Here is a 27622-nt window from a genome sequence, read left to right on the forward strand (position 1 = left end):
ATCATAGACACAGGCTACAGTGAAATACCAAATGGGGAGGCAGTCTTATTAAGATATTCACATAGAGCCACTGGTAAGTTACTCGTTAGAAGTAAGTCAAGTGATTTCGGGGTTGCCCTTAGTCCTTCAGGTCTCTAGGGGACCCTTGTACAAATTGCTGATTCAGAAAATCATTAATCTGGTGGCTCAAGTGGTACTTTAGTGGCCTTAAAGAGTTATTTGACACACCTCCCCAAACAGCCAAGTTATCCCCATGATTATGTTGATTAATTACACACTCTGTGGAATTAGTGTTATTTTCAATGAAAGATTCTCCTGCATTTGGAGAATACAGCATAAAACTCACGCGTCTTTAATTTGGTAACGTGTGTACTCCTGAGCACACCCCCAGCCCGGGTGAAGGGATGGTTGTGACTGTTGTCTGGGGCACGTGGTACAACCTAAGGCAGAATTTTTATTCTGTGTTGAGAAGGTCGTTTTTGATGTACCCAGAGAAAGCGCATTCAAAATGTTTACCAGTTCTAACATTTTCACCTGCCAAAGGACTTGTGAATTCCTCTTTGACTTACTGTGAATGGAGTTGAAATTGTGTTTTGGAGGAATGAGAGCAGGTGAGAAGGCAGGTGGAATAATGTGTGTCACCACAGCATCTCGCATGCCCCAGAAGGAGGTGGCATGTTGTAGTGAAGGGCTGTGACATTGGGGTTTGTGCTCTCGCTTTGTTTCCTATACCCGGGTAAACTCTTATTAGACCTGTATAAACCATTACCCTTTCTGCATTTTAGCGACCTCGCCTAGGAAAATAGGGATTAGCCTGCCTGTGTAATGGTGTGTATTGCCTTCAATAATATAAGGTAAATTACTTCACATTTCTGCAAAGTGTATTGCAAACATAAGTGCTTTAGGGGAGAATTGAATATAGATTCTGAACTATAGGCAGTCCCTCAAGGTACAAGGTTTGGCGGTGCCTCAAGCTACTAGGCACACCTGGGCTTTTGTTAGTACACTCCCTGGTTGAAAGGCAGCGCAGTGCCTAGATGAGATGCGTGTGTCAGTGACGGGGAACACTGACACTCTTCACTTTGTGACAGCATCAGAGGTATAGACCTCAACTCCTGAACGCTATTCTTACGACTTAAGGAACAGTAACGGAAGAGATGGTAATGCCAGTTATTTCTGGAAAAATGGCTAGTTTCCTATTTCTCATTCTTTGCCACCAGCTCTGTGTGTAGCCCCCCCCCCACTTTTATTCTATTTATACTTTAGGAAGAAGAGAAGGAAGAGGGTTTTCTAGGTTGTGGGAATGACCAGCTCATTTGCTAGAATGGAGTTTAATTCTTTTAGCATGAACTTTATTTTTCAATTTGGATTTTGTAATGCCCACGGATGGACAGTGTTGTCCTGCCCCTGTGAGATCCCGTAGGAGAGAACCAAGTTGTGTTTTTCTCCCTCTCTCTTTCTAAGTTTTATAAATAGGAAGAATAATGCCAGCTTCTACTTCCTCAAAAATCTGGGCTCCCGCCTTCACAGTGGGTTCAGCCATAATCCAGATTGACGGAGTATCCCTGTATGACCGCAGATTGTTGTGAGAGGTCTGGGCCAACAGAGGCTTTGTAAATGAATAACCAAAGTTTATTTGAAAGACTGATTGAAGTAAAAATCCGTTCATTGAACGTATACTTACATTATTTGCTTGATAGAAAATAACACATATATCAACCCAATCCATTCTTAGTGTTAAACTTTTTTACAATAGTAATTCGTAAAGTTCCTCCACTTACATTAATAGACAAAAGATGCATGTTGAAATAACCTTAAGAACTACTGGGAGCTACTGGATCAAGCCAAATGAAATACATGTCTGCACTGCAGGACTTCTCAGAGCATTTATCGTGCAAAGATTAGATGTACATTTCTGGGGGGGAAGATACAGGTAGCTTGTAGTATTTTCTGGATGTTTTGAATTAGCCTCCCTTTGCTTTTTGGAGGTGGCTTTTCCACAGAGGGCAGGTGAAGTGTGCTGTGCTGGCCTGTATGTAATTAGCCTGTTTTGGTCATTTTTCTCTTTGCATTTTTTAATATAGTCATATTCTTCACATAGGGCATGTGCGGTGATACGGCTTTCCATTGTGTTTTTGTTAATTAGTTGCTTTGAGGTAACGTGGAGATGGTTGTGGTTTATTGTACAACGTTGCCGATTCTGTGGATGCCATTTGTAAAGCTATAGCACCTAGAGACCCTTCAGGAGTGAAACACTGTGTGAATGTGAATGATCACCACCTATAAGACACTTTCATTAATTTCATGTCAAAGTCATGAGTGTTTGGAGCTCTGGGATTTGAAATCTTCAGTCGTGGGCCTCTCCAGTTTATCTATAGATCCCCCCACCCAGAGTTTAAATGCCGGCAGAGTGGCCTAGTGCTAAGAACATATAGCCTCTGGACCTCTGTTGCCGGCAGGTGGGAATCCTGGCTGTGGCACAAAGGTTGGTTTTCTGTGTCCCAGTTTCCTCATCTATAAAATGGTGCTTGTGTGACTTGCCTTGCAGGGTTGGTGTGCAGATTGAATAAAGTAGCTGACATAGAGCTCTGCTTACAGAAAGCGGTTAATACATGGTAAGAATCCAGCTGCTCTTAGCATGGGCAGGGGGGAGAAGGCAAGCGTGGAAAAGATGAAAACACCGCAAATAATCATCCCACAGACACGTTCAGAACCACTAACCATCCCAGTCATTGTTGAAGTAAATGCCATTTTCATTATCCCCTTCCTCTCTTAGGGAAAAAAAAAAAAAAAAAAGGATAGCCAGGGATGGACTGGAGGTGGGGCAAGGAGGAGAGATTTATTCTGAGTCAGACATGTTGCTGATGTGATTCCTAGTCTGATGCTAGGGAACGAAAGGTTCACTCTTCAGCTCCCAGAATGAAGATTGGCAGGGAAATAGCCTTGCTTGGTATTGTCCTGCAGCATCAGAGAAATCTTTATGGAGGCCGCTCACAGGCCGGTAAATTCTACCATACGGGTGCATCTGTTCCAGTGGTGGCTGAAATACCTGGCACTAATATGTAATTTTCAAAAATGGCTTTTAAGAACATATAGCCCAAGAGCAAAACATAACCCTGTTGTTATGCTGCTGGTCAACCACCAGTGGTTCATCTAGATCACAGTTTATCTCTAGATTGATAAGTTGTTCTTGTCTGTTTCTAGCTCTTTCCACATAGCTTAGAACTGCCATGTCCAGGTGTAGTAATATACCACGGGTGATACGTCCTTTCATGTCTGAAGACCATTTTTCCTTCGTACAATGTTTTCATTCCCATTGAGTCTTCTTGGCACTCTCTTACAATAGGATATCATGGGTATATTAAAAGAAATATTGGAAGTCAAGTGGCAAAAATATAAGAATACACACATTTGGAATTCTGTAGACATTTCTTAATCATACTACCCCCCCTCCAAAAAAATGGTTTCATCCCCCTTCTTCGGACATCAAGAGAAAGGATTATTGAATAGATAAAAAATATTGGACTTCGAAAGAATAGGAAGTAGTTTATATTTCTGCTGAGATGAGCATTTCAAAGGGCCCCAGAAGGAGCAAGTGGGTCCTATATTATCTGACACCATCTTTAGTAATGAGGTTGATGTATAGATATTAACAGCTGATGGGTTCAATTTGTACAAAACACGTGTTGCCTTTCTGGATTGTTTGCTCTAGTCGACGCTGACTTGTTCTAGAAAAGGCCCCGTGTGGTGTCGATCTCCTTTGTTTCTGGAAGGATTGATTGACGGATGTTGTGTCTGCTCATTTACAGCGTTTTACTTGTTTCATTTAAAAAATTGTGACATAGTATTACATGTTCCTTGTATACATCATTTTTGCAGAAGAAAGTTGTTTAGCCAATATGTCGACTCAGTTTATGAAATCCTCTCTCGAGCTTTCATTCAGCCTCAGCGTGCTCCATTAGGTCCTATCATTCGTCTCGTGCACGGCAAATCGTCACCAGCAGCAAAATTTAACATTTGGTCCTTTTAGGTATAAAAATGAATCAAGCGTCTGACAAGATTTGTTTCTGGTATATATTTCAGAGTCATCCCCCCACCCCCCTTTATGTGCCTATGACAAATGTTACTAACGGGTACTTTCAGTTTTTAAAATATGGACAACAGTACTCCATGCAGTAAAAGACTTGAGCGATTAATGCTACCCTTATGCCTCTTTTGAGTAGTTTTAGCCATGGGGCTTGGCACTGCCACCATTGTCTTTGTGCCAAAAAATGTCCGCAGCGGCTGCCGCATTCTCGTACTGAAGGGTTGTCTCGAAAAATTCCGCAGTGAATGCGCCGGGTTTGTTCATCACTGCTATCTCTTTTAAATATCGGAAAAACGGAATCTCGGGCTCTTTCAGAGCTCCGTGGTGGTTGTGGGGATGGGGGGTGGGCGATGGAGAAAGGGAGAGGACGTCGGAAGCTGCCACATCAGTCAGTTGGTCTCGGTGACAAAACCATCCCTGACATCAAGTAAGCGCAGATATTTAGGGGCTTTTGTGTTCATGAGCACAGATAGTTACTTAAAGATCCTACTCAGAGATGTTATCAGCACTCTTGAAAATTTTATTATCTGAAACAAATGTTCCAGTGAATTTTAAGCAGAAAATCAACATCAAGACCATGGCTAATTTTTAACGGGAAATTTACACAAAAAGACACCCCCCCCCCAAAGAAATTGAGGTGTCCTTTTAAAATGGCTGCTTTTTTTTAATCATTTTTTTAAAAATTATGTTAATGGATTTGTTATGTTTTAGATGATTCTTGGACTTTATCCACAGTCCCTGATTATTTTGTTCCCAAACAGGGGTTTAGGCTCTGAGGGCAGATTGATAGCTGAATTTGGGAACAAAAAGATGTAATAAAGTTAAAGGCTTACACTATCAGAATGAAATGTGTTCGCTCATGATCTCTGGAGCGATCTATTTGATGGTAAAAGTGGATGCTACAGATGAAATCTTTACAAGGAGCATAATCCTGAAAAAAAAAAAAAAAAAGAAAAAGAAAACAAGTCCACCTCCCAGCCTCCTGCTGGCTGGGTTGCCTCTTTGGTACCTCGCAGACTCCGACAGAGTGCTGGACCAGTGCCCATTGATGTCATGGAAACACTCAAATTACTGAGAATGATTCATGTCTATGCTGGTCTCTTATCCTCCCCCACACAAACAGGAGTAGATTTTTAACCCTGACAACTTGTAATTTGCAGTGGGTTTATTTTTGTATCTGGATAAATATTTTTTAACAACCAAAATTAAGATTAAGCAGTCTGTATCTGATATGATAGTAAAGGATGCTGGGTCCTTGTGGCCGGGAGTCCTTCAGCGACTGTGCAGCCTGAATTCAGATTCTCTTCCTCCTCTCGCCCTCCTCCTCCTCCTTCCCACCCTCGCTCTCTCTGTCTCTCCCCCCCAGTCTCCCTCTCTCTCTCTCTCTCTCTCTCTGTCCTTTCTTCTCTCTCCCATCTTATTCTCTCTCCTTTTTAACCCTTACCATTTGCACCAATTTTCAAGCTTTGAAACAATAAAAGGATAGCCCCAACTTTTGTACAAGTGAAAAAAATTTCATAGAATAATTCATCTCTTCAGTGCAGTGTGTGCTGGATTCAAGTTGTCAAATAATACTGGATGGTGACATCCTAGAGGGGAGGTCTCCATTAATTCCATCTGCCTCCAACTGTACTTTACAATTCAACTTCTGGAAATTACCAAAAAGATGCTAGTTGTTCAGTTTCCTCGGAAGTCAGAACAAATTCCATTTTAGTAACGTTCATCTGTCTGTCTGTCTGCCTACCTACCTGCCTGTGTAACTGCTGTGCAGGTGGATGTTATGTCACAGTGGATTGTGTGGTCGTTGTAGGGAAGCTTTTATAGATGCAAGAGCTTAAGAGTTAGCTTGCTGTGTTCTTAGATTGATAGCTCGGAAAGGTCGAGCCTCTTCTGCTAGTAATATATAAAGGAAGGCTCAAGAGTGTGAGTAGCTTACATTGCACTTTGACAAGAGTACATATGTCTGTAGGACCGTGGACACTTCTCATACAGGTAAACGTGTCTTTATTTCAGTGTGAAATCCTCATCCAGTGTAAGTTACTCTCTTAGGTCTCCCAAGACCAGCAGCCTGTTAAATGGGGTTTTATGTCAGTGGAATTGAACCTGATGGTAGCCATTGATTTTATACGTATCCCTGAACACTGTACCGGAAGAAGGCTGTGGGGAAGGGTGTTGTCTTGAGTTGCAGAGTCATTGAGACCAGGAGAAAAGTTAGTACTAGAAGATCAGGGTTAATTTTAAGAGTCAAGTGTGGCTTTCTTAGAAATGACCTTCTGTTTTATGTATACAGTGACTTAGATGCAAGGGGTGCTTTGGCCAGCTATAAGATTGATGAAGGATCCCTTCTTGGCGTGGAATGTCGGGGTGTCAGGAAGGCATACTGTAAATGTTATCATTGGACTAAATAATAAAAAACAACTACTGCTGCTTCTAGCATTGGTGTTCAGTTGAGTTGAGAGAAAATCTTTGGGGTTATATATACTTCAGGAGGGTGCCCATTCAGCCCCTCATCATACTCATTTTAAATTTTCTCAGATGGAAAAAGAGTAGTCCCATCCTAGGCATACTGTGCAACGTCCGGTGAACCAGAGACCCTGATGAAGGTGTCTCCTTCAGTCTTGGGCAGCGGGAGATTCCGGTGCGGGCTCTGGCCTGCTGCCCTCACCCTGTCACTCGTGAACCCTGTGGCTTCCATCTCTGATGATGTGGCATCTTTATCTGCCCTCCTGATTGCTAAGGCGAAGCATACTTTGAAGAGACAAATGAGCAACCATCATGTTATCCTGGGATGTGGCCGCGTGGCATCTGGGGCCGTATCTGTGCATCTCTGTAAAGCCATCTACAGATAACATTGGGTTATGAGAACTCCAACAAGACACTCCCAGTCCATGAGCCCATGTCCTGCTGGGTCTATAGGTGGAATGTGAACTTGGGTTTAGGGTGGGCTGTTTTTCCAAAAAACCTCTTTCCCAAATGTGAAGTCCATCATGATTTTGATCATGATGGGGTTTACTCCTGGGGAAGGGAATTTGGAAAAAAAAAAAAAAGAGAAAGAGAGAGAGACTCAGAATTTTGAATCGGTTCTTTGCTAAATTCACCATCTGGAGAGCCTGTGATTGATTAGCTTTGGCCTCACCATTAAGTGTCAATATAATCAATGGGAATGACTAGGCGAGGGTCATTACATAGATAATTTGCCTGCTGTGTAAATAAAAATGAAGTTGTCTAAATTTTGTGAGAGAGAAAGAAAGTGAAAATAAGGAATGACAATTTGTTTGCTGGAGAAAGTGGAGGCCATTGGAATGACAGTTTTTGGAAGTGTGGAGCGGTTTGGCTAAGAATAGAAATGAAGGATATTTTTTTCCAGTCTCTCATAGCCAGAGTGAGGAAGCGTTATTCCTTTCCTTGCTTGCATACATTGCTGGTAGTGCCTACTTTACGTATGTAAACATCGGGGATGATAAGAAGTAGATGTCTGTTACCTGGAGGAGCATTTTTTTTTTTTTTTTTAAAGGAAAACACCATTTACACTTTTTTGTTGTTGTTGTTTCTCTTGGCAGGTAAAACAGAAAGGGGCTCATATTCATCTTATGGGAGAGAATCAAACCTACAGGGTTGCCACCAGGTAAGTGAGAATCTCAGTGGTGGAAGGGTTGAAAAATTAACCTGCTAACTCAGTGTGTTTTGTAAATGACATTATGCATTTGAGACTGTGGCGGCAGGATCACCGACTGTCTGCCTATGACAACCTCTTTTAAAAAGCAATGAAATAACAGAGTCTTGAACTAATAAACACCTCATCTTTAGAGACATGCCTTCTCCTGACTAAATTCAGTGGCTTGGTTTGATTTTTTTTTTAATTCATCAGCCGGTCACTGTTTGCAAATGGGCAGTGACAGTTAAAGTGGTGCTATCCAGAGTTTCTTTGCAATGAAGAACTTAAGAATTCCTTACCCTGGAAATGCATCCGGCAGCCATGTGTCAGACCCTGAGTTTGCGTGGCTAGTGCCCTAAATTATAGTTTTCATAGAGGCTGTATGATGTCGTGTGAAAACAGGGTTGTATTGAGGGATAAAAATGTCTGTGGAAATATGATTTGTTGTCCCTTTTTGTTTCTGAATTGTTTTTGGCTGGAAGTCAAGGCCAGCAGGCTAACAGCAAAGCCGTCTCAGGGGAAGCATGCGTGAACTAGAAAAATAAGAGTACTTTAATTAAATAATAAAATGCCAGTGTAATACAAAGGTATGGCATGTGTGTGTTTGTGTCTCTGCGCGCTTGCATTTGCATACTTTTAACTCTCCAGAGAGTGGCCGGGTCTAAAAATATTATCAGTGGCCCAAAGTATAAGCTTTGTTTCCAGACAAGTGAGTGCTTCTAGAGGCATTCTTTTTAATTTCATTATTGGTATTAATCATACATGTATTTAGGGGGGGAAAAAAAAAAGGCAGGTAGGTAGACTTTTTGTTACAAGTGCATTGGTTTCTTACTTTGGAAAACTGACACAGTTTAATAACCTTCTGTAACATTTCAAGCTTTTGCCTCTGATTGTTCACTCAGACTGAATGTATATCCTTTTTGTGCTGGAAAAGGTATGCTAGCTTGCCCTCTTGAACAGGCCCCCACCCCTGTCCTCCCATTTCCTTCAATGATACTGATACAGGGAGGAAAAATTCATTCTGAGCCTTTTAAACCACCTGCTTAATGTCTGTCTGAAAAACGTAGGCAAACAGTAGTTTTAGTCATTTACTAGAGCCTGTAAAGAAAGCTCCTGGGATACGTTGGTGATATGTCACTAAAGGTGGAATTCTGGCTGCATTATTTTTTTTACTGTATGTGTTTGCATGTTTGAAGTTTACTCCTTTGGTGGAGCCACCAGTCAGGCTTGTAAAAGATTTGTTGTGATGAGGTGAATGGTGGCTTGGTTGAGAACTGCCTCTGACAGCCCGGGGAGCGTAGTTCATGGCAGCTTGTTTGGAAAGAATTCTGCAGGAAAGAAATTTACAGCCATTCCAGTGCAGCGGAAACATCTTTGGAATGTGAGTGCAAATGTTGGGGCCAGATAGCTGGGGCTGCGAGCCTCTGAGCGCTGTGTCTGGTGGAGAGCTCCCAGTTCCTGCACCACGGCCTGTTCCTGTGTATCTGGTGTCTGAGGGTCAAGGCAGAGGTCACTAGAGATTTGGGGAGAAGAAAGTTGACAACATCCTTCCTTTTCGCAGATGGTCATGGCAGAGGTCTCTGTCTCGCCGGGTCCCTTTTTCTGGTCACTGAGAGAACATGCTTCCTTGCCCCTGTATCCTTTCATACTAACAGGAGTTGGCATGATTCCTCACAGACACAAGATTTCCTCTGCTGAGTAAGCGCGAGGCCCCTTAACTTGTGAAAGCACCATCTAGCCGGCCCGAGTCTGACTGAGTGTGTGCAGGGACCCGGACCCTCCCTTCGTGTGTGGGGAAGACTCCCCTCGGGTGCAACTGTGGTTAATTGTTTTTGCAAATCCAAGGTGAGGTGAGAAGTGGCTAGGGGCAGAGGGGCGGAGTAGAGGTGGCCGGTGGGTCTTGTGATGGCTGGTTTTCCGGGCCTTGAGAGGTTCATCTGGAGATATCTGTGTCTGGGAAATATCCGTCGTATACATGACTGCCTGTGCTTGTCTTAAAAAGTCTCCAACTGTAGCTGTGGAGGGTGGAGATTCCTTCATTCCTATTTCTGCTTCAGGGTGGTGAGTCTTGTAAGAGTCGACTGTCTCTGTGCTGTAGCATGGCTTCAGCTGTGCCCGTGAACAGTGTGATGACTTAAGGCAAAGGGATAGAGCACATTTTGGGAATTTCCCTGAGTGAGGCAGTAGGGGCTGAAGATGGAAAGCGTGCCTGTTCCGAATCTCTGTTCTTCGTGAAATTTGAGACTAGAACAGACCCTGGTGCGCCTTGCAGTGAGTCAGCGCCGCTCTGCTGTGCTGTATTGTTCTTTGAATTCCTGTCTACAACACCAGCTATGCAAACCCCAAAGCAAGGCAGAGTGTCGGTGTGGTGGGCTTCAACTCTAAATAGCAGATCACAGCTGAAATGATTCCCCCTGTGTGACGAGGTGAGTGGCTCTCTGGAGGGAAGTCTTTTGTTTTCTCCCTTTTACGACATTTTAAAGCTGCTGGATGGAAAACCTGTAGACGAGATGCCTGAGAGGCGCTCCGGAGCCTACGTTCTGTGTTGTGACAATGTACCGTGTGGACAGAAAGCAGGGAGCATCGTTACAGGTGAACAGCTCCGTCGGTGCTTGTGGCTCTCTGTTCCTTACAGAGAAAAGCGTGTGGGAGGCAACAGGTAGTGCACTGCTGACCTGGGGGAAGGAATGATTGTTTTGAGATGTATATTGTTCCCCAAAACTTCAGGTTAAAAAAATACACACATATTTCCACGATGTTTCTCTTGAGGACTTAAAGCTGATAGTAATAGACCTATCTATGGCTTTTTAAGATGTGGAGTTTTCAGCAGCAAAATCAAATTAAGCTGTTTTCCTTAAGAATAATAACGGGATAATTTGAATTGATGAATGCATCTTACTGGAATTATCAGAAATAAACATGGGGACTTTTTAAAACTTTTGAAACGGTTTTGAAAATGAAGCAGTAGACAGGCAAAAGTGGCCTAACGGGCTTTTTCTCACTTCTCACTAAATATGGCAAAACTAATTTAAATCAAATTGGGGTACAGAAGTCACACCCAGTCTTAAAATGTTCTTGCCAAATTGCAGCCTCACACTGCTTTCATTGGTGGAGAAAAGAAATTTATAATGGAAAGTCTGACAGAAACAGAAATGAGCGGAAATAAAGTATTTTGCAAGCTACGTCAGCCTCAGTACTAGTGCTGGTAATACCTGAGGGCATCATTGCACAGCACAGAAGGAATGACAAGCCATTTTGCTTTTCACCCCTTGTGCTGCTGTGAGTTGGATGTTTGGTGATCAGACGTTTTTATTTTATTTTGTCAATGTTGATAAGTTTTGAATGAGATGAATACGTCATAAAGAATGATTCTTTATTAGGCGAGAATCTCGCTCCTTCAATGGAATTTCAGCATTGATTATTGGTTAATTTTTGTTTGTTTTGGGGCTGTAGCTCGAGTCGAAACAATAGTTCCCAAGCTTGGCTTCATATTAATGTCTTTTGGGCAAGGTGTATGTTTATGTTTGTGTGTGTGTGTGTGTGCATGCATGTGCATACGTGTGTGTGTGTATGTGTGCACACATGCCCGTGAGAGAGAGTGAGTGAGCGAGCAAGCTGGGTCCTACCTGAGTCCAGTCAGATTAGAATCTCATGAGCCTGTCTATCTGAACTTTCTACAAAACTCTCCAGGTAATTCTAACATGTAGCTAGGTTTGAGAATGTCTGAGCTATGCGAGCCAACTCTGTTAGAAAGATTTGTGTTCAAAATCTGGCATGACTACTGACCTTGAAAAAGTTCTAGACTTTTTGCCTTAATTTGATTATTCAAAGCATGTAACTATATTGTATATGTACTTCATTTGAAAAGCACTGAAAAAAATTAATGACCTTTTGAAAAAACCAGTAAGATGCCTTGAAATATTTATGCAAAATTCCAGAACTGAGTATCTCGTTTCAAATGTTGTTTTCTTTGGTGAAGTCCAAGGCTTTACCCTTATCCAAATTCTTTTTCAGCGAGTAATCAAATAGGCAATTCTGATAAAGTTATTTGATGTTGAGATCTTCAAACTGATGGATTTGAAAGAGTTGGCCCTGAGCTAGCATTTTGTTGTTAAGCTCCAGAAACTTGGAAGCTATGTAGAGAAAACAAGTCATCTTCAGTAGTAACTTAGTTTGCTTACAAACCTCGTCATTTTTGATTTATCAAAAGTAAACATATAGTTGATTAATAAACATATCATTACACATTTAAGAATTGATTTTTTTCTTTTAATTATTTTTATTTTTGATGATTAGATTACAAAGTACTTAGTTCTAAAACTTTTGTCTCCTTTAAGTTCCATCAAAATCAAAATAGAAGGCATACAAGAAGAGAAGGCATAGATTCCTTTGGATGCCTCTTACAAAAAGGACGATTTAGGTCATGTGTACATAGGAAAACAAATACATACATACATTTTCTATTATTCTTTAAAGTTTATTCTTAACTTTTGTGTGCTGTCGAGTTGGCTGAGACTTACAGAGACCCTGTGTGACAGAGTGGAGCGGTCCTATAGGGTTCCCAGGCTGTCATCTTCGTGGAACAGATTGCCACGCCTTTTCTCCTGTGGAGCTGCTGATGGATTTGAACCGCCCACCTTTTGGTTAGCAGCCAAATACTGAACCCTTGGGCCCCCAGGGCTCCTTTGCAGCCTAGGTCCTGTGCATTCTTCCCTGGGTACCTCTCTCATTAAGGACTTTTGTTATATGCTGTCTTATACTTTGTTCTATTCTTTCATGGTGCTTTTTAGGAATTTGCCATTTGGATATGTTTGTTTAATACTGGTTTCTACCAGCTCTGTGCAATCTCTGGAGGGCAGTGGCTGTGTCTGCATTATCTAGCCCTGTGTCCCCTGCACCTAATGTTATTTCCCTAGCATCACTTTCAGAAATGGTTTTGAGGGGTCAAGTCTGAGTAGTAACGTGTAAGAACCACTGGGTGATCATCTTCTTCATTCTTACAAAAACCACACTCCCCTAATTTTTTTTCAAGGAAGTCCCGTGGAAGCCTTTCTTTCTGAAGGCCTGTGCTGGCTCTGCATGTGCACTGTGGCCGGGTGGCTGCGGGTCACACCCACCTACTCTTGCAGGGCTGAATGCTGGCTTGGTGGCTTCGCTGACCTGGGCTGTGCAGCCCATAAGATGCCATGGAGGGAAATTGTGCATGTTTTGTGTTTGTTTCTCAGGGGTGTGTGGTAGGAACCACCGGTCAGAATCCAGGTCTGACCATTGAGAAGGTGCCAGTTTGGACAGAGGGACAGGATATTTAAAATCAGGATGGTTGCAGATACCCCAGGGCTGTGTTGGGTGTGTGCATCGTCACAGCTCTGCTCCTCGGCACTGTTTGAGGGCAGGAGCTTGATTGCTTTGGGGGGTTGCTGTACCGTGCTCCCTGTCCAGCAGCCCTAGAGCTTGCCAAAGAGGAGGATGGGTCCGTTCTTTCCTTGCCTTGGTTAACTTGCCTTGGTTAACTTGCCTTGGTTAACAAGTATTTATTGGCCCTCCAGTGAGAAAGATAAGGCAATCTGCTTTCATAAAGATTTACAGCCTTGGAAACCCTACAGAACAGTTCTTCTCTGCCCTATAGGGTCACTATGAGTGGATGGCAGTGGGATTAGTCTTGTGTTAGGTGCCAAGGAGAAAAACAAAGAGAAGCTTTGCGTATCTCCCTTTCAGTGCCCCCAGTAGCATTTCTGGATCTTAAGAGAGAAAATCAAGTCCCATTGGTTTCATTTTATTTTATTCTTAACTTTTTATTATGAAAATGTTCACACATTTAGGAAAGTTGAAGAAATAATAAAATGAAATACCATATACCTATCACTTCGGTTAAACACTTGATAAAATTTATTTTATTTGGTTTGTGTATGTAGCAGATATGTGTGTGTGTGTGTGTGTATATATATATATATATTAGTGTACATATATGTATCTATACATTTCAGTGAACTGTTTAAAAATGTCAGATGTAGTAAGATTTCACTTCTAGAATGCAGTAAGACTTAAGTATACATCTCCTGAAAATAGAAATGTTTGCCTGTTTAACCAAAATACCGTAATCACCCCGAAAGAAACGAGCATTTGTTCCCGATGTAGCACCAGTCCATACTCTGACTTCGGCCAGTTGCCGGAAGGCGCATGTTCCGTAGCTTCCCCACCCCCAGGGATTGCATTTGGGCCTGACGTTTGTTTGCTCTCTCTCTACTTTGTTTTAAACTAGAGCGGTTCCTCTCCCTTTTTCTTTTTATTTTTTTTAATAATACTGACTTTTGAAAAGATGCGTCCAGTTGTCATGTTCAAGTAGCCCCCTCTCTGGAACTGTGTGATTCTTTCTTTCTGTGGTGTTGGTTCAATGCCTTCCTCTATCACTTTTCTTGCCTATAACTTGGAAATGAAATCTGAAAGTTTATTCAGATTGAGACTTCACATGTTTGGTTTGAGAATTTCATGGATGGTCTGAGTGCTTCTTATTCCATTTCTTCAGGGGGCATGGAACATCAGGGTACCCTGTTGCTGGTGCTGCCTTTAATTACTCGCTAACAGTGGACCTTTCCCCTTTAAGATGAGTAAATAGTCATTACCCTGATCTTCGGTGCTAGGAAAATACCCGTTTCCCAGTAACCTTTGGCCCGATAGCTTAGCGTTCACTGATGATCCTAGCCTGAATCAGTTATTTAATAAAAGGGTTCAAGCTGGTGATGTTTTCTTCTATTAATCCATTGTGCCTTCACACCTATAGCCCCATTCTTCTGTAGAGGTGAAGAGCTTACATCCATCATTCGTTGTAGCCCTGCCACTGTTGACGCTCCACACGTAGACAAGGCTAACTTTAATAATCCCTTTTTAACATTGTGCTCTTACCTGGAAGACGCCGGAAGCATCAAAGCATTGTCTGGCTCTCGGCCATACTGATCAGGAAAATAGTTCCTGTTCATGCTGCTGGTCAGAAGACCTTTGGTTGTAGGAGGAAAGGGAGGTGTTGGTAGATAGTTACATTGCAAACTAAACTGTACTATTCTTTTGGTACAGTTGGGAACCTGTGCCCTTAGCTGTTACACTAACCATGCGATAAGCACTGTACCCTCCCAATTCTCATGCTGCCTCTCTGAAGCCTTGTAGTTACTATTAAATGTCACACAGGGTTGTCCATCAGTGACTGATGGACTGACAGACCTGCATGAGTCACTGTGATGCCCTAGGAAATGGCTCAGTCAAGGATCAGTGAGGTACAGGAACCAGTCTAGGTGCCAGTCCTTTATCATCTAGATGTGGTTGATAAATGGATGTACAAATGAGCGAGTGTCTAAAAGGTAACTTAGAGGACAACAATCTATGTGTTGTCTGAAAGTTATTCTATAAGCACAATCTATAGGAAGGCTTTTTTCCCCAAATAACCAAATGTGTATACATATATACACATACATGTATATATATAAGAAGAATCTCTTCTGAATATTCCCTAGCATCTTTAACATTAGCATGTGTGATTTCATTAAAACGGATGAGGACTTCTGTGAAAAGGCTGGGGTAGGATATGCCAATTCACATTGCAGCAACAGCACAAACACTTCCTTAAAAATGTACAGATTATATTTTTGGCCTTGCGCTTTCTGCAGGGCGAGCAGAAAATGGTTTACCACTGCAGGAGTTTAAATTCATCACAGATCCAATTGTTGTTCCCAAAACAGAAGAACCAGCAGAGACCGAAAATCTCAGACAATACCTTTAGCCGCTTCTTAAATGTGACCTGGTAATTTTTTGATTATGACGTTTAACCTACTTGTGACATGTATGAAATGAGAGAATGTGTGCTGGAAGCACAGGCAGATTCGATACAACAGTTCAGGGTCGCTGGTGTATAGAAAAGCCATTGAGTTCAGACCACCTTGATTTTTGGGACACCAAAAAAACTCAAAACCCAGAAGGAACCCTGGTGGTGCAGTGGTTAAGTGCTTGCATGCTAACTGAAAGGTTGGCAGTTCAAATCCACCAGGCCTTTCATGAGAGTAAGATTTAGCTGTCTGTTTTCCATAAAGATTTACTGCCATGGAAACCTTATGGGACAGTTCTGCTCTGTCCTACAGAGTCACTGTGAGTTGGAATCAGTGGCAAGGAGTTTGATTTTGGTTTTAAATAAACAGAGCCTTAGTCTCCAAATGGAAATTTCACCAGGATCTTGGGATTTACTTAGTTTCTCTTATGAAAAGCACTAAGGGATATATTTTTTCTTTTTATTTATTCTTTTTTTTTTTCCAATTGTCATTTGGCTGGAAGTTTACAGAGCAAATTCACTTTCCATACAGCAGCTCACATACACTTTGTCTCATGACATTGATTACAATTTACCCCAATGCGACAGCTACCCCCACTTCTTTCCCATAGTTACCTCTTCCTGTGTCCTTCCCTCCATGCACTCTTGCCCCCTGAGCTGTCTCCCTGGGCATACACAGCCTTTCTATTCTCCCATGATTGGAGTGCATCTACCTAATGTAAATGTTCACCTCACATGCCTGTCTTTTGTTTGGCTGGCAGCCACAGGAGTAGATTCAATTCCAGACCTAAAGGGCAGCTAGGGACCATAGTCTCAGTGGTTCCATCAGGCTCTATGAGACCAGCAAACCTGGTCCTTTTTTTTTTTTCCAAATGATTTTGAGTTTTGTTCCACATTGTTCTCCCACTCTATCCAGGATCTCCTACCTAGATCCTCACTAAGGGATTTTTAATAACTCCTAGCAATTAGGGCTACAAGTCTTCATCTTTGTATTTTAATATGTAAAGTGAAAGAGGAAGATCAATTAATGTCTGAATAGGAATAATTAATTTGGTGCTGAAGTATATCTGATAAAACCTAATGCTGGAGTGTACCTCGATGTCGGGGCGGCAGAGTCTGTAGAGCCCCTGGACTTAAAAGAAAGGCAGCACACTCACAGTACAGCATCAGGATCACTTGTCAGCTGAAGAAGTAGAACTGTTGATTCCTTTGATGAGATTTTGCTTGATATTACACCATCACTAGGGAATTGCCTACTGCCACACTGCACACTGAAACCAAAATTTAAAATGTCGAGAACACTGAAAAATACCAACAGCACCCCATAATCTGAATTGAAAGAATTTATTAGGGACTTTATCAAAATAAAAAATCGACTTGATGGCAGTGAGTTTTTTTTTTTTTTTAATTGAAATAAATACTTCAGAAACTAACAGGTGTTATGGAGGCTGCTGCTGTGTCAGACACCAGTCACCTGCTTAGAACTGACCAACCCCCTTTGAAAAAGTGTGTGTGTTTTGGATGTGCATGTGGGTTTGTTGGTATATGCTGTCCCTCCCCTTTTTTGGTTTGGTTTTTCCTGAAGCATGGGCCTTTTTTGCTTGGTGTGTTACTTATTGTCCAACAGAGGCAGTGTAGTGGTGAGAAGGAAACCCACAAGGATGCTTAGCTACATTTGCTTTAGCATTCCTAACATACAGTCCCCTCCCTCCCCGTTTGGAACTTACTGTGATTGCATGTTTCTTGTACTTGAAAAAGAGAGAAGTCAGGCTCTGATGGGATAACTTCTTTAGCTGGCCATTTCAGCAGATTTTGTTCAATAGAATATTTCACCACTGGTAGATTCTTAGGGTACTTAATGAAACCTAAAACCAAAACCAAACCCACTGCCATAGAGTCGATTCCAACTCATAGCACCTTGTAGGACAGAGTAGAACTCCCACATATGGTTTCCAAGGCTGTAAATCTTTATGGAAACAGACTGCCTCATCTTTCTACCACAGAGCAGCTTGGGGGTTTAAACCACCGGCCTTTTGGTTAACAGCCAATGCCTTAACCACTGCACCTATATATCCCTTATTTTCTCTTCCCTCTATTTCCAAAAGGTGTCTTCCAGTGAAGGCTCTCTGATTTTTAGAACATACCAGCTATATCCCATTCTCATTCTACCTCAAGCCACGTGTATGTGCATTTGGGACAACAACAATTCAATTATAAGAAAATAATTAACAGAAAGTATCCTTGAGGTTTTCCAGCAGTGGCCAGCCTCTGGAGCTCTGGATGTGTGGGTCTCTGGGTGTCGGGGTTTGACCGTGCATGCACACGGAATAATCCGGGCTCATTTGTACCACAGTAATGAACAACAGGGCACTGAATCTTTTCATTTTATTGGTATTGTATACAGTAAGTTATTAAATTTCATCTCTGTAATACACCTGCAGTAAAATAACAAAACATTGGTGCACTTAAGGAACATGTGTGTGTGGTATAATGCCCTCCCCCATCATTCCAGCCCCCCCCCAACAGCTGCTTACAGATTTCAAGATCCATTGTATATATTCCCTTGAGCCTACCTCTAATAATCGAGACACATCTGCCATAGCAGTATTATAGGCATATGTAGTTTTATTGAAAACTATACCTGTAAAAAAATTAAATAACTCCTACCTCAATTAAATTGGCAAGCTACCTTTTGAAAAGATCATATTGCAGACCTCTTGAGGCCCCGGGAGTTCATTTTATTCTTATATTACAAATCGCTAACTAGGTTATTTTTATTTAGCCAGGTTAACTAGCTTTTCACACACTTTGATGATAAGTAACTCTTCTCTTTTCTTCTCTTCCCATCCCTACATATTTGGGGGGTGGGGAACAAGCCATAAGAAGCAACCATAGTCTGGCCACAGTAAACATGGGATAATGTCAGAGGGAGAGGACCTTCACATGCCACTTAACTTGTGTGTGATTATTAAGCAGCCTTGGGTGACAGTATCTTATATTGTGCTCATATTGAGATTTTGACGAGCTTCTTTGAGATCCATGTGATCATCATAATGACAGGAAATCAGGAGAAGGAGATGAGTTAGTGGGTCGTACAAAACATATGTAGCTACATGCCTTTTGGATTAAATCCCTTCATGTGACACTTACTCTGTGCTGAAAATTGGATCACTATTGGATGGTCCATGAAAATAGTGTTTACCCAAAGGATGAATGCTAAAATATTTGGTGATACAGAAAGTTTCTTAACATAAACTTATTTTTATTTATCCATCACTTAAGGTATGTAAAAGGAGCTCTGGTGGCATAGTGGATAAGACATTTGGCTGCTAAGCAGAAGGGCAGCAGTTCAGACCCACCAGCTGCTTTATGGAAGAAAGATGAGGCAGTCTACCTCTGTGAAGATTTACAGCTTTGGAAAACCAATGGGGTCACTATGAGTCAGAATCAACTAGATGTCAGTGAGGGTTTTTTTTTTTTTTTTTTTTTTAAGGTATATAGGGTATCTTTACAGTTCTCTAAAGAGAGTTAGTCATGGCACTGTTACAGTGATCTAACCAAGAAAACAGTTTGTAAGTTTGCTTTATATTGTAGATAAGATGCCCACTCTATGCAAAGAAAAATATATACCTTTATGGGAGAATAAGGAAGTTCCTTACTGCATCATTTCTTAGAAAGAAAGAACATTTGTGGTATTAGGAAGGATCATACCTGAATGGACTGAGAGAGTAAGAGAGGATCCCTGTCCCAAAAGCAAGCCTGGACTCAGGAAATAGATCCTGTGATGACAGTCAGAAAGTAGCGGGTGTTACGGGAGGAGATCACAGATCAGTATCAGATGATGGTTGAGACCGGGAAAAACCAAATGAAACCCCCGTTGCCATCAATTGAGCCAACTCTTGGAGACCTCATGTGGGTCAGAAAGGAACTGTGCCTCATCAGGTTTTCAGTGATTGATTGCCAGCCAGTCAAGATGAAAAATAGTTGCACGTTTAAATAGTGAATTTACTTTTTCAAAACAAGTGTTAATGAATTCTGTGGTCATTTGGTTCCAGTGGGAATTGCCAGGGCCCAGGAAATAGCACCTGGTCTAAGGTATTTTGTGGCGGTTTAAACCCACCAGCCACTCCTCGGAAGGAAGGTTGGGCAATCTACTTCTGTAGTGATACCGCCTCGAAAACCCAAGGAGGGGTTGCTGTGAGTCGGATCCAACTCGATGGCAGTGAGTTTGAGTTTAATGGCTCATAGAAAGGGGCCCTGGTGGTGCAGTGGTTATGCACTAGGCTGGTAGCCAAAGAGTTGGTGGTCAGAACCCACTCGGGAGCTCTATTCGAGAAGGACCTGGTGATCTGCCCCCACAGAGGTGACAGCCTGGAGACCCAGTGGAACAGCTCTGCTCTGTCAGGGCGGTTGCTAGGACTTGAAATGGACTCAGTGGCACCTAACAGCAGTAATATTAGTGGTTCATCAGGGCTCAAGATTAGGTAGGAATAAAAGGTCAAAGAAAAGCCTGCATGGGGTTACTGCTTATAACTATTACCCAGAATTCTCAGGGAATCAGGACACAAGATCTTAGGAGGATTTTAACTTCATTGTACATGTCTTTTTCCCGCCCCCTCAAAACAAAACTAAACAATCAAATGTATTATGAATGCTAAACAAACTCTTCAAGTAAAGCCTCTGCCCAGGCTGGGTACCACATGTTAACTCTGGCCACACCACCCCTTCGGAACCCCACCCCTCATGCTTGCTTCCCTGGGACGTGATTTCTCCTGTGAAAGTGTCTATTACCAGTACTTCTGAACTGTGAAGTCTGTCTGTCACGCCCAGCTCCGCAGCTCAGACCTGTCATGTGGAGAGTGACTGGTGGTGGTGAAAGGGTTGCTGTGGACAGGGACATGTGGCAAAAAAGAATGTCGGCAGCTGCCATGATGACACCGTCCCTCAAGGAGTCTTTCTGCCCATCTGCCATTTAACTGTCTCAACCAAAGAGAAGTCACTAATGTGGACCTAGTCCCCTCAGTCCTGCTCCCCAGGTAGCTATGGCGTAAGACGTACTTGAATTTGTTTTGAAGCTCCATGTTTTGAGGGTACCATATTGTCAGTGGAAAAAAAAAGGTTGAAGTTTGAGGTTTTGTATGTGGGGGAAGGATGATTCTTTGGTTTATTTCTGGGAGAACTTGTTCTCTGTTCCCTTTTGCAGGTAACGCTTTCGTTCTCTTAGTTCCTGGGCTCCAGGCTGCCTTCATTTCAGATTTCATTGTACAGTGGATTTTTCATTCCGTCGTATCCTGTGTAGCAGCACTGTCCTCTCCTGTTTCATGGTGTGTCTTTAGAAGCTTGTCGATGCCAGGTTCAGAGGCTCCCATGGAGTTCCATCCAATTTGTCATCGAGTCAGTTACCTGGTACAAATAATTTATCTGTGCTCTAGACAGTTGTAGAAATAGCTCTAGAAATAGAATGCAGAGATCCTAAATCAGATCTGTGGGACCCCAGCTGGTAATCAGAACGGTTGGCAATCATATATCCCACCTTACTTTCATGTTGGGTATTCCTTAAACATTTATTATTATGAAATAGCACCAGCCTGTGCCCCACTGAAAGTCGTGATATCACTATCTACATAGTGTACTTCAGTTAGTATAATCACCTCATGTGAGGCTGTAATATTTATAACTTTATAAATCCATATTCTTAACTCTGCTTGGGTATACTTCTCAAGGGGCTTCAGTAAAATTACCAGGCATATGTGAATGGAGGAAAATTAAAATAGATCATTCATGTAGGCTGTTGTGCTTCTAAACCAGAATTCCGTGGAATGAACATCCCCTCAGCATAAAGCCTTCCACTTGTGTCCCTTGGCTTAGTTACTGACCCCCAGCCACCATCTAAGAACTCCTCTGCCCCTCTCCACCCATAATTCCTCAGTTTCTAGATCCTATCCATTTTGCTTCCTAAATAGCAATAAATCTGTTGCCTTTCTACCCCTCCAGTCACCATCCTCAGTGTCCCTGCCCCTCTCATCCCCTTAGCCTTAGACAGCATGGTGTATACTTGCCTTGGACACGCAAACCATTCACATCACACGTTCTAACCATATTGAACCCCTAAAGGGCGCTCACATAGTTCTCGCTGACTTTCCCAGGGCTCTTCCATTGGCCTGGAGTGTTTTCATCCCCACTCGCCCCTTTTCCTCACCTTTGTATCCTTTTAGTCAGGTGTAAGTCACACTCAGATCAGGGGTCAGTGCTCACGCTGTTTCCTCCAGGGAAGCTCAGTGTTGTAACCAGACCAGAGCTGGTTGCCACTCTTCTGAGCTCAGATAGCACACCACACAGGCAAGGACAAGAACTAGGCCTGTCGTCTCCAGTGCCTGACAAGAGACACTCAGTAAATGCTTGGTCCTCTCCACCACTTACTACTAACGAAACAAAACACTTCTCTGAGTCTCAGTGTCTCTATCAAATGGGGACTAAAAATACTTCCTACCTCATAGGGTCATTGCATGATTCACTGAAATCAAAAACTTGGTATGGAAGTGCTTAATTATAAATTATTTATTCGTATATAGTTTTCACTGTTACTTCATCGCTTTTCCATCCCTCCATCTACTCTTTTTTTTATTTTATTTTTATTGTGATTTGGGTGAAAATTTACAGAGCAAATACACTTTCCATACAGCAGATCACATACACTTTGTCTCATGACGTTGACCACAGTTTAGCACAATGCAACATCTCCTCTCCCGCTTCCTCCCAATAGGTATCGCTTCCCTGTGACCATCCCTCCATGCACTCCTACCCGCTGAGCTGTCTCCCTATGACTGAGCAGCCCTTCTTTCTCTCTTGCTTGTTCTCTCCAAGAAGTGTATCTACCTCAGGTAAATGCTCAACTAGTATGCCTGTCTACTGCTTGGCTGGAAGCTACAGGTGTGCATTCAATTCCAGACATGAAGGGCAGCTAGGGGCCATAGTCTCATGGTTCCACCAGGCTCTATTGGGCCAGCAAACCTGTTCCCCGCTTTTTTTTTTTTCCTCCAAATGATTTTGAGTTTTGTTCCACATTGTTCCCCCCTGTCTATCCAGGATCTCCTACCAAGATCCTCTTCCAAGTGGTTGACAGTAGTAGCTGAGCACCATCTAGTTCTTCTGGTCTCATAGTCATATAGGCTGCAGATCAGGTGGTGTACCAGTTGCTAGGACTGATTGCTTCCATGAATTCTTGGTTTTCTTCATTCTTCTTGGTCCTGGATGAGGAGAGACCCATCTTTGCATCTAGATGGCAGCTTGCAAGCTTTTAAGATCTCAATTGCTACTAGCCAGAGTAGAAGGTGGAACAATGATTCGTGTAGTATGTTATGCCAATTGAGCTTGATGTCCTCTGCGACTATGGTCCCGAGCCCACAGGTTCAACTACTTGGTCCCTCTGGGTAGCTGGCTGTGACCAAGCAGTGACTACAACCTTGCCCCTTGTGAGCCCCATTATACACCTGGGAATTCAGATCATACACATATAGTTATTGGACCACTGTCTGCCAACCCTATACATGTTCTTGGGTGCACTCTCCACTTCATATGTTGTTGTTGTTGTTAGGTGCCGTTGGGTCGGACCCAACCCATAGAGACCTCTCCTTGGGTTTCCGAGGCAGTATCTCTGTGGAAGTAGATTGCCTCATCTTCCTTCGGAGGAGTGGCTGGTGGGTTTGAATCATCAGCCTTCTGGTTAGCAATCAAGTGCCTTAGGCACTAAGCTACCAGAGCTCCTCCCACTTCATATAGATACCTAATATTTCAGCCTGTCCACCCATCTATCCACCCATATACCCGTGTTTGCCTTCACTGAGCACGCTGTACTATATGTGCAAAATGGTTCATCTTTGTTGTCTGTACTTCCCACGTACCTCTCTATGTCTTTCTCTTCCTCAGTGCCACTGTATTGATCACTCACATTTGGTACATTGCCTTTTTTCTTCACCCAAATCAAAACTTATCTCTATCTATCTAACAGTATTCCCTCCCCTCCCCTCCCACCCCTGGTAACCAACAAAGAAAATGACCTTCCTTAGATAAGCGTTTCCTTGACTATTACAATAACGGACCAATACAATATTTGTCCTTTTGTGATTGACTTATTTCACTCAGCATAATGTCCTCCAAGTTCATCCACGTTATGCGGTGTTTTGCAGATTCTACATTAATTTTTAGAGTTGCATGGTATTCCACTGTGTGTATGTACCGTAGTTTGATTATCCATTCCTCAGTTGATGGCCATCTAGGTTGTTTCCATCTTTTGGCTATTGTAAATAGTGCTGCAATGTGCATATGTCTGTTCTTGTCACGGCTCTCACCCTCCATCTACTCTTGAGCAAGCATGTGCTGATTGGCTCTGGTGCTCACTCTCTATTGTTCGGTAATGGTGACAGTGGAACGCGGGAAAAAGCCCACGAAGTGCAGGGGAGCAGTTTAACACTCACTGTGTGTTTTCCCCGTGCTTCTGTCCCCCTTCCCTCTCCTGGATCCACCTTATTGGTCAGAGAATTGCTATGGATTGGGGGGGGGGGGGGGAGTGGCTGAATCGAGTAGATCTCACTCACGTCTTCGTGTTTCCCCTGCAACTTTTAGCTAGATTCCCCCCCTCCAGCGTGATAATGACTTCAGCTTCTCTTTACGCTTATGCTGAAATCCTTAAGGATGGAATTTTAGAGTCAAGAGGAACCTAGATGTCATCTGCAGCCCAGTGGCACCTTGTTGCAAATGGAAGCTAAGGCTGAGAGAGGTTGACAGACCGAGTGAGCACCACACAGCAGTCTTGCTCATACAGACCCACAGGCTCTGATTAAAATTCCAGTAGCATGTAACACAGATGTTTTTTCTTGCTGTCCTTATACCCTCTTTGTCATACAGCGCGAAGGGCTGTCTTAAACCATGAAGTAATAGCCAGTAGCAAGCAGCCTGAAACTCTCCTGAAGAATTTTCTGGGCGAGTGTCCCTTTGTTCAGCTACCACTGAATCACACTGTCACAGAGCCAGAGGGTGTCGTTTGCTTGTAAATACTGAGTTTTTGAAATGTCACTGTAACACTGGAAAAATGTTGTCTCAGAAGGTTGCCAAAGTGACAGAATCCCGACATTGTAAATACCAGCCAACACAAGTGCTCATAAGTGACAGGAATAAAATATACTTGACTAAATCCATAATAATCACTGATAACACTGTTTACCCTTGGTGACCAGGAGCTGTGAACTTGGATAGAAAGCACATGTGTGCAGATGCCATTGATGTCTGAGCCCTTAGCCCTTCCAGAATATTTTGATGGAAAAGCTCCCTAAATATGTAAAAGCTTTACAATAACTAAGAAGCAAATGTGTAAGACAGGGTGACAGTTGGCCCTAATGGAACTGGAGGGAGCTTTGACTGCCGTCAGCTCTCCAGAGACTGACGAGAGCTCCACTCTTCTGGACAGACCGTGCCGTGAGCCAGGCCTAGCAGGGCAGTCGGTGTGCTGTTTCTGTAGGTAGGACTCGTCGAGGGTCGACTTGCCACAGGCAGGAGCCTACTCGCATGCCGTATTCTTAGGGGAGAGGAGGTGTGGAGTGGATTTAAGGGATTAAAAACCTCAGGGCAGCAGGTAGCAGGAAGGATCAGATCTCATGAGAATCTGGTCCTGGACTTTGACGGCAGAGGGTCAGGGAGACAGCTGACTCCAACTCATGCCAACTCCCTGTGTGTCAGAGTAGAACTGTGCCCCAGGGTTTTCAGGGGCTGGATTTTGGAAGTAGGTCTCCAGGACTTTGTTCCAAGACGCCTCTGCGTGGACTCCAGCCTCTTACCTCTTGGTTCGCAGCTTGGCATGGTAACTGTACCACCCAGGACCTTTCTCTTAGTGCCTTCTTCCCCTGGGAAGATGATTGCCTCCTCCTCTCTTCATTTCTAGCGCAGCAGTGGGCCCTGGGTGTCAGGACCTCTTAGAGGAAAAGGACACGTTGGTAGTCCAGTGCCCGCTCGTGCTCTGTGACAGGGCTTACCCTTGCTGCTCAGGTGAGGCGGCCCTCCTGTCCCTGTCTCCTGGGGAGTGCACAAGGGATAACGACTGCAAGGGGTTGGAGCCTTCCCATTTTCCAACTCGATGTAGGTGCTGGAAGAGACAGCTGGGGAGTCACAAGGGAGCTGTATCCCGTCGCTGCTCTGAGGCTGTGGGTTGGAAGAATGGGTTCCTGGAAGTCCCTCTTTGGTTTCCATGTGTGTCTAAAATAAGTTTTCCTTTTTCCTTGACGCACTCCTGTATTGTTCATTTTTTTTCCCCCCTTTACAATGAGCATTCCTTTCTTAACTAAAACTCTAAAACCAATAATAGGCTGCTGTATTCAATATTAGAAATACTCAGTGCTGAAGAAATCTTGGTAAAACTGCAACATTATCCATTGGAAATTGACATTTAATCAAGAAATTGTAGTAATTGTGCTTCTTAAATTTTAATGCTTAGGAAAAAATCCACAAGAAGGAAACAGTTTTTTGTCAGAAGATGCTCGTTTTAGTACTGGCTGGGGTGGTGGTGAGAGTTTGACACGATCTGAGTGTCCAACGATGTGGCGTATGCAGGGAGGGTGATGGTGACATATATGGTGTCCATGGGGCGTTTTGATGTGGATGATAACAGCTTAAAGAGTCCAAATGGGAGGGAACAGAAGTGTCCCAAGCCTTTAGGAACTCAGTGGGTTGGCTTGGCATCTTAGAGACATGGTCCTTCAACCCTGCCATGGCATTCCCTGGATAGGGACCCTGGCAGGGCTTGGTGTACTAGTTTGACTGGTGAGGTGTAAGTGTTGGTGTTGGAGAGATACTGGCTAAACTCTAGCTCTGCCCTGACACTGCTCATGCTTGTGGTTCATGAATTCTGACAGAGATTGAATGGCTTCTTATATTACTGTCAAAGAAAGACAGCTTTGTCTTCCAGGGATGAGCTAACTGGCAGTGCCCGTGTGGGCATTCTGCAACTTGGGGACCCAGCAGCGATGGTCTGATTACTTATTCTCTCCAGAGCCTGACAGCATTGGGCACCATCTTTGAGCCTTTGCTTCAGTACCAGGGGAGCGGGAACAGGGGACAGAGCAAGATTCTTGCCTTTAATTTTGACATTTTCCTTAACTCTCAGAAGATAAAGCCCATTCATCACCAACATCTACTCTTCCCACTTCTCCCTTTCACTCAGCAACAGTCTGTTGAAAATTAGTTTATAAAATCATTTATGGCTTTATTTTGGGCATGGCAGGCGATTGGACTCTGACTTGGGACTCTGACTTGGGATAGTTGAAGGAAAGTGGTCGGAACATGGAGTGGCTGGGGAAGCTCCCAGCAAGAGCTGCTAAGTCAAGGTCAAGTTTAAATGAGTCTCTATTTATTCAAGTTTATCTAAAACAGATCTTTACTGTTGCTCATCCTGCCGGTGGACAGCCAGTCTTCCCCAGCTCTGGAAGGTCAGCGGGGTCACACTCCTTTCTGAGCTTCTCAGTTAAGCTCCCTTCTGGGTCTGAGGACTGGCAGGTAGGGCAACCCTGTCTGTCCTTATCCCTAAAACAGAGAGACATTTTTATATCAGTAGGTGAAAATACCTGTCTGACTTTTAAGGTAATGCCTTATTGAATTAACTCCTTAGCTCTGGTGGCTTAGTGGATAAGGCATTTGGCTGCTAACCAGAAGGTCGGCAGTTCAGATTCACCAGCTGCTCCGTGAGAGGAAGATGAGGCAAGCTACTTCCATAAAGATACACAGTCATGGAAACCCAGTGGGGCTTGCTGTTAAGTCAGAATTGACCTGATGACAGTGGGTTTGTTTTGGTGTTGTAGTGGCTAAGGCATTTGGCTGCTAATCAGAAGTTTGGTGTTTTGAACCCGCCAGCCACTCTGCAGAAGAAAGATGGGGCAGTCTGCTTCTGTAAAGATTTACAACCTTGAAAACTCAATGTGGATCTCTGTGAGTCAGAATTGACTAGATGACAGTGAGCTTGGTTTAGGTTTCATTGAATTTAGCATTTAATGATTAGTTGAGAAGGGATACCTTTGAGCTTAAGAGT

The 27622-nt window shown here is 43.1% G+C and overlaps 1 protein-coding gene across 1 annotated transcript in view; it reads left to right on the forward strand.

The window, feature by feature from the left end:
* Positions 1-27622, forward strand: part of TCF4 (transcription factor 4) — a 416421-nt gene that overhangs the window by 208577 nt on the left and 180222 nt on the right. The window contains exon 5 of the mRNA XM_007935518.2: positions 7648-7712. Within this exon, the coding sequence (XP_007933709.1) occupies positions 7648-7712 (65 nt within the window). The remainder of the gene's footprint in view (positions 1-7647; positions 7713-27622) is intronic.

Source organism: Orycteropus afer, unplaced genomic scaffold (assembly GCF_000298275.1).
Source record: "Orycteropus afer afer isolate SDZICR_OR568_19922 unplaced genomic scaffold, OryAfe1.0 scaffold00029, whole genome shotgun sequence".
NCBI classification, from domain to species: Eukaryota; Metazoa; Chordata; class Mammalia; order Tubulidentata; family Orycteropodidae; genus Orycteropus; species Orycteropus afer.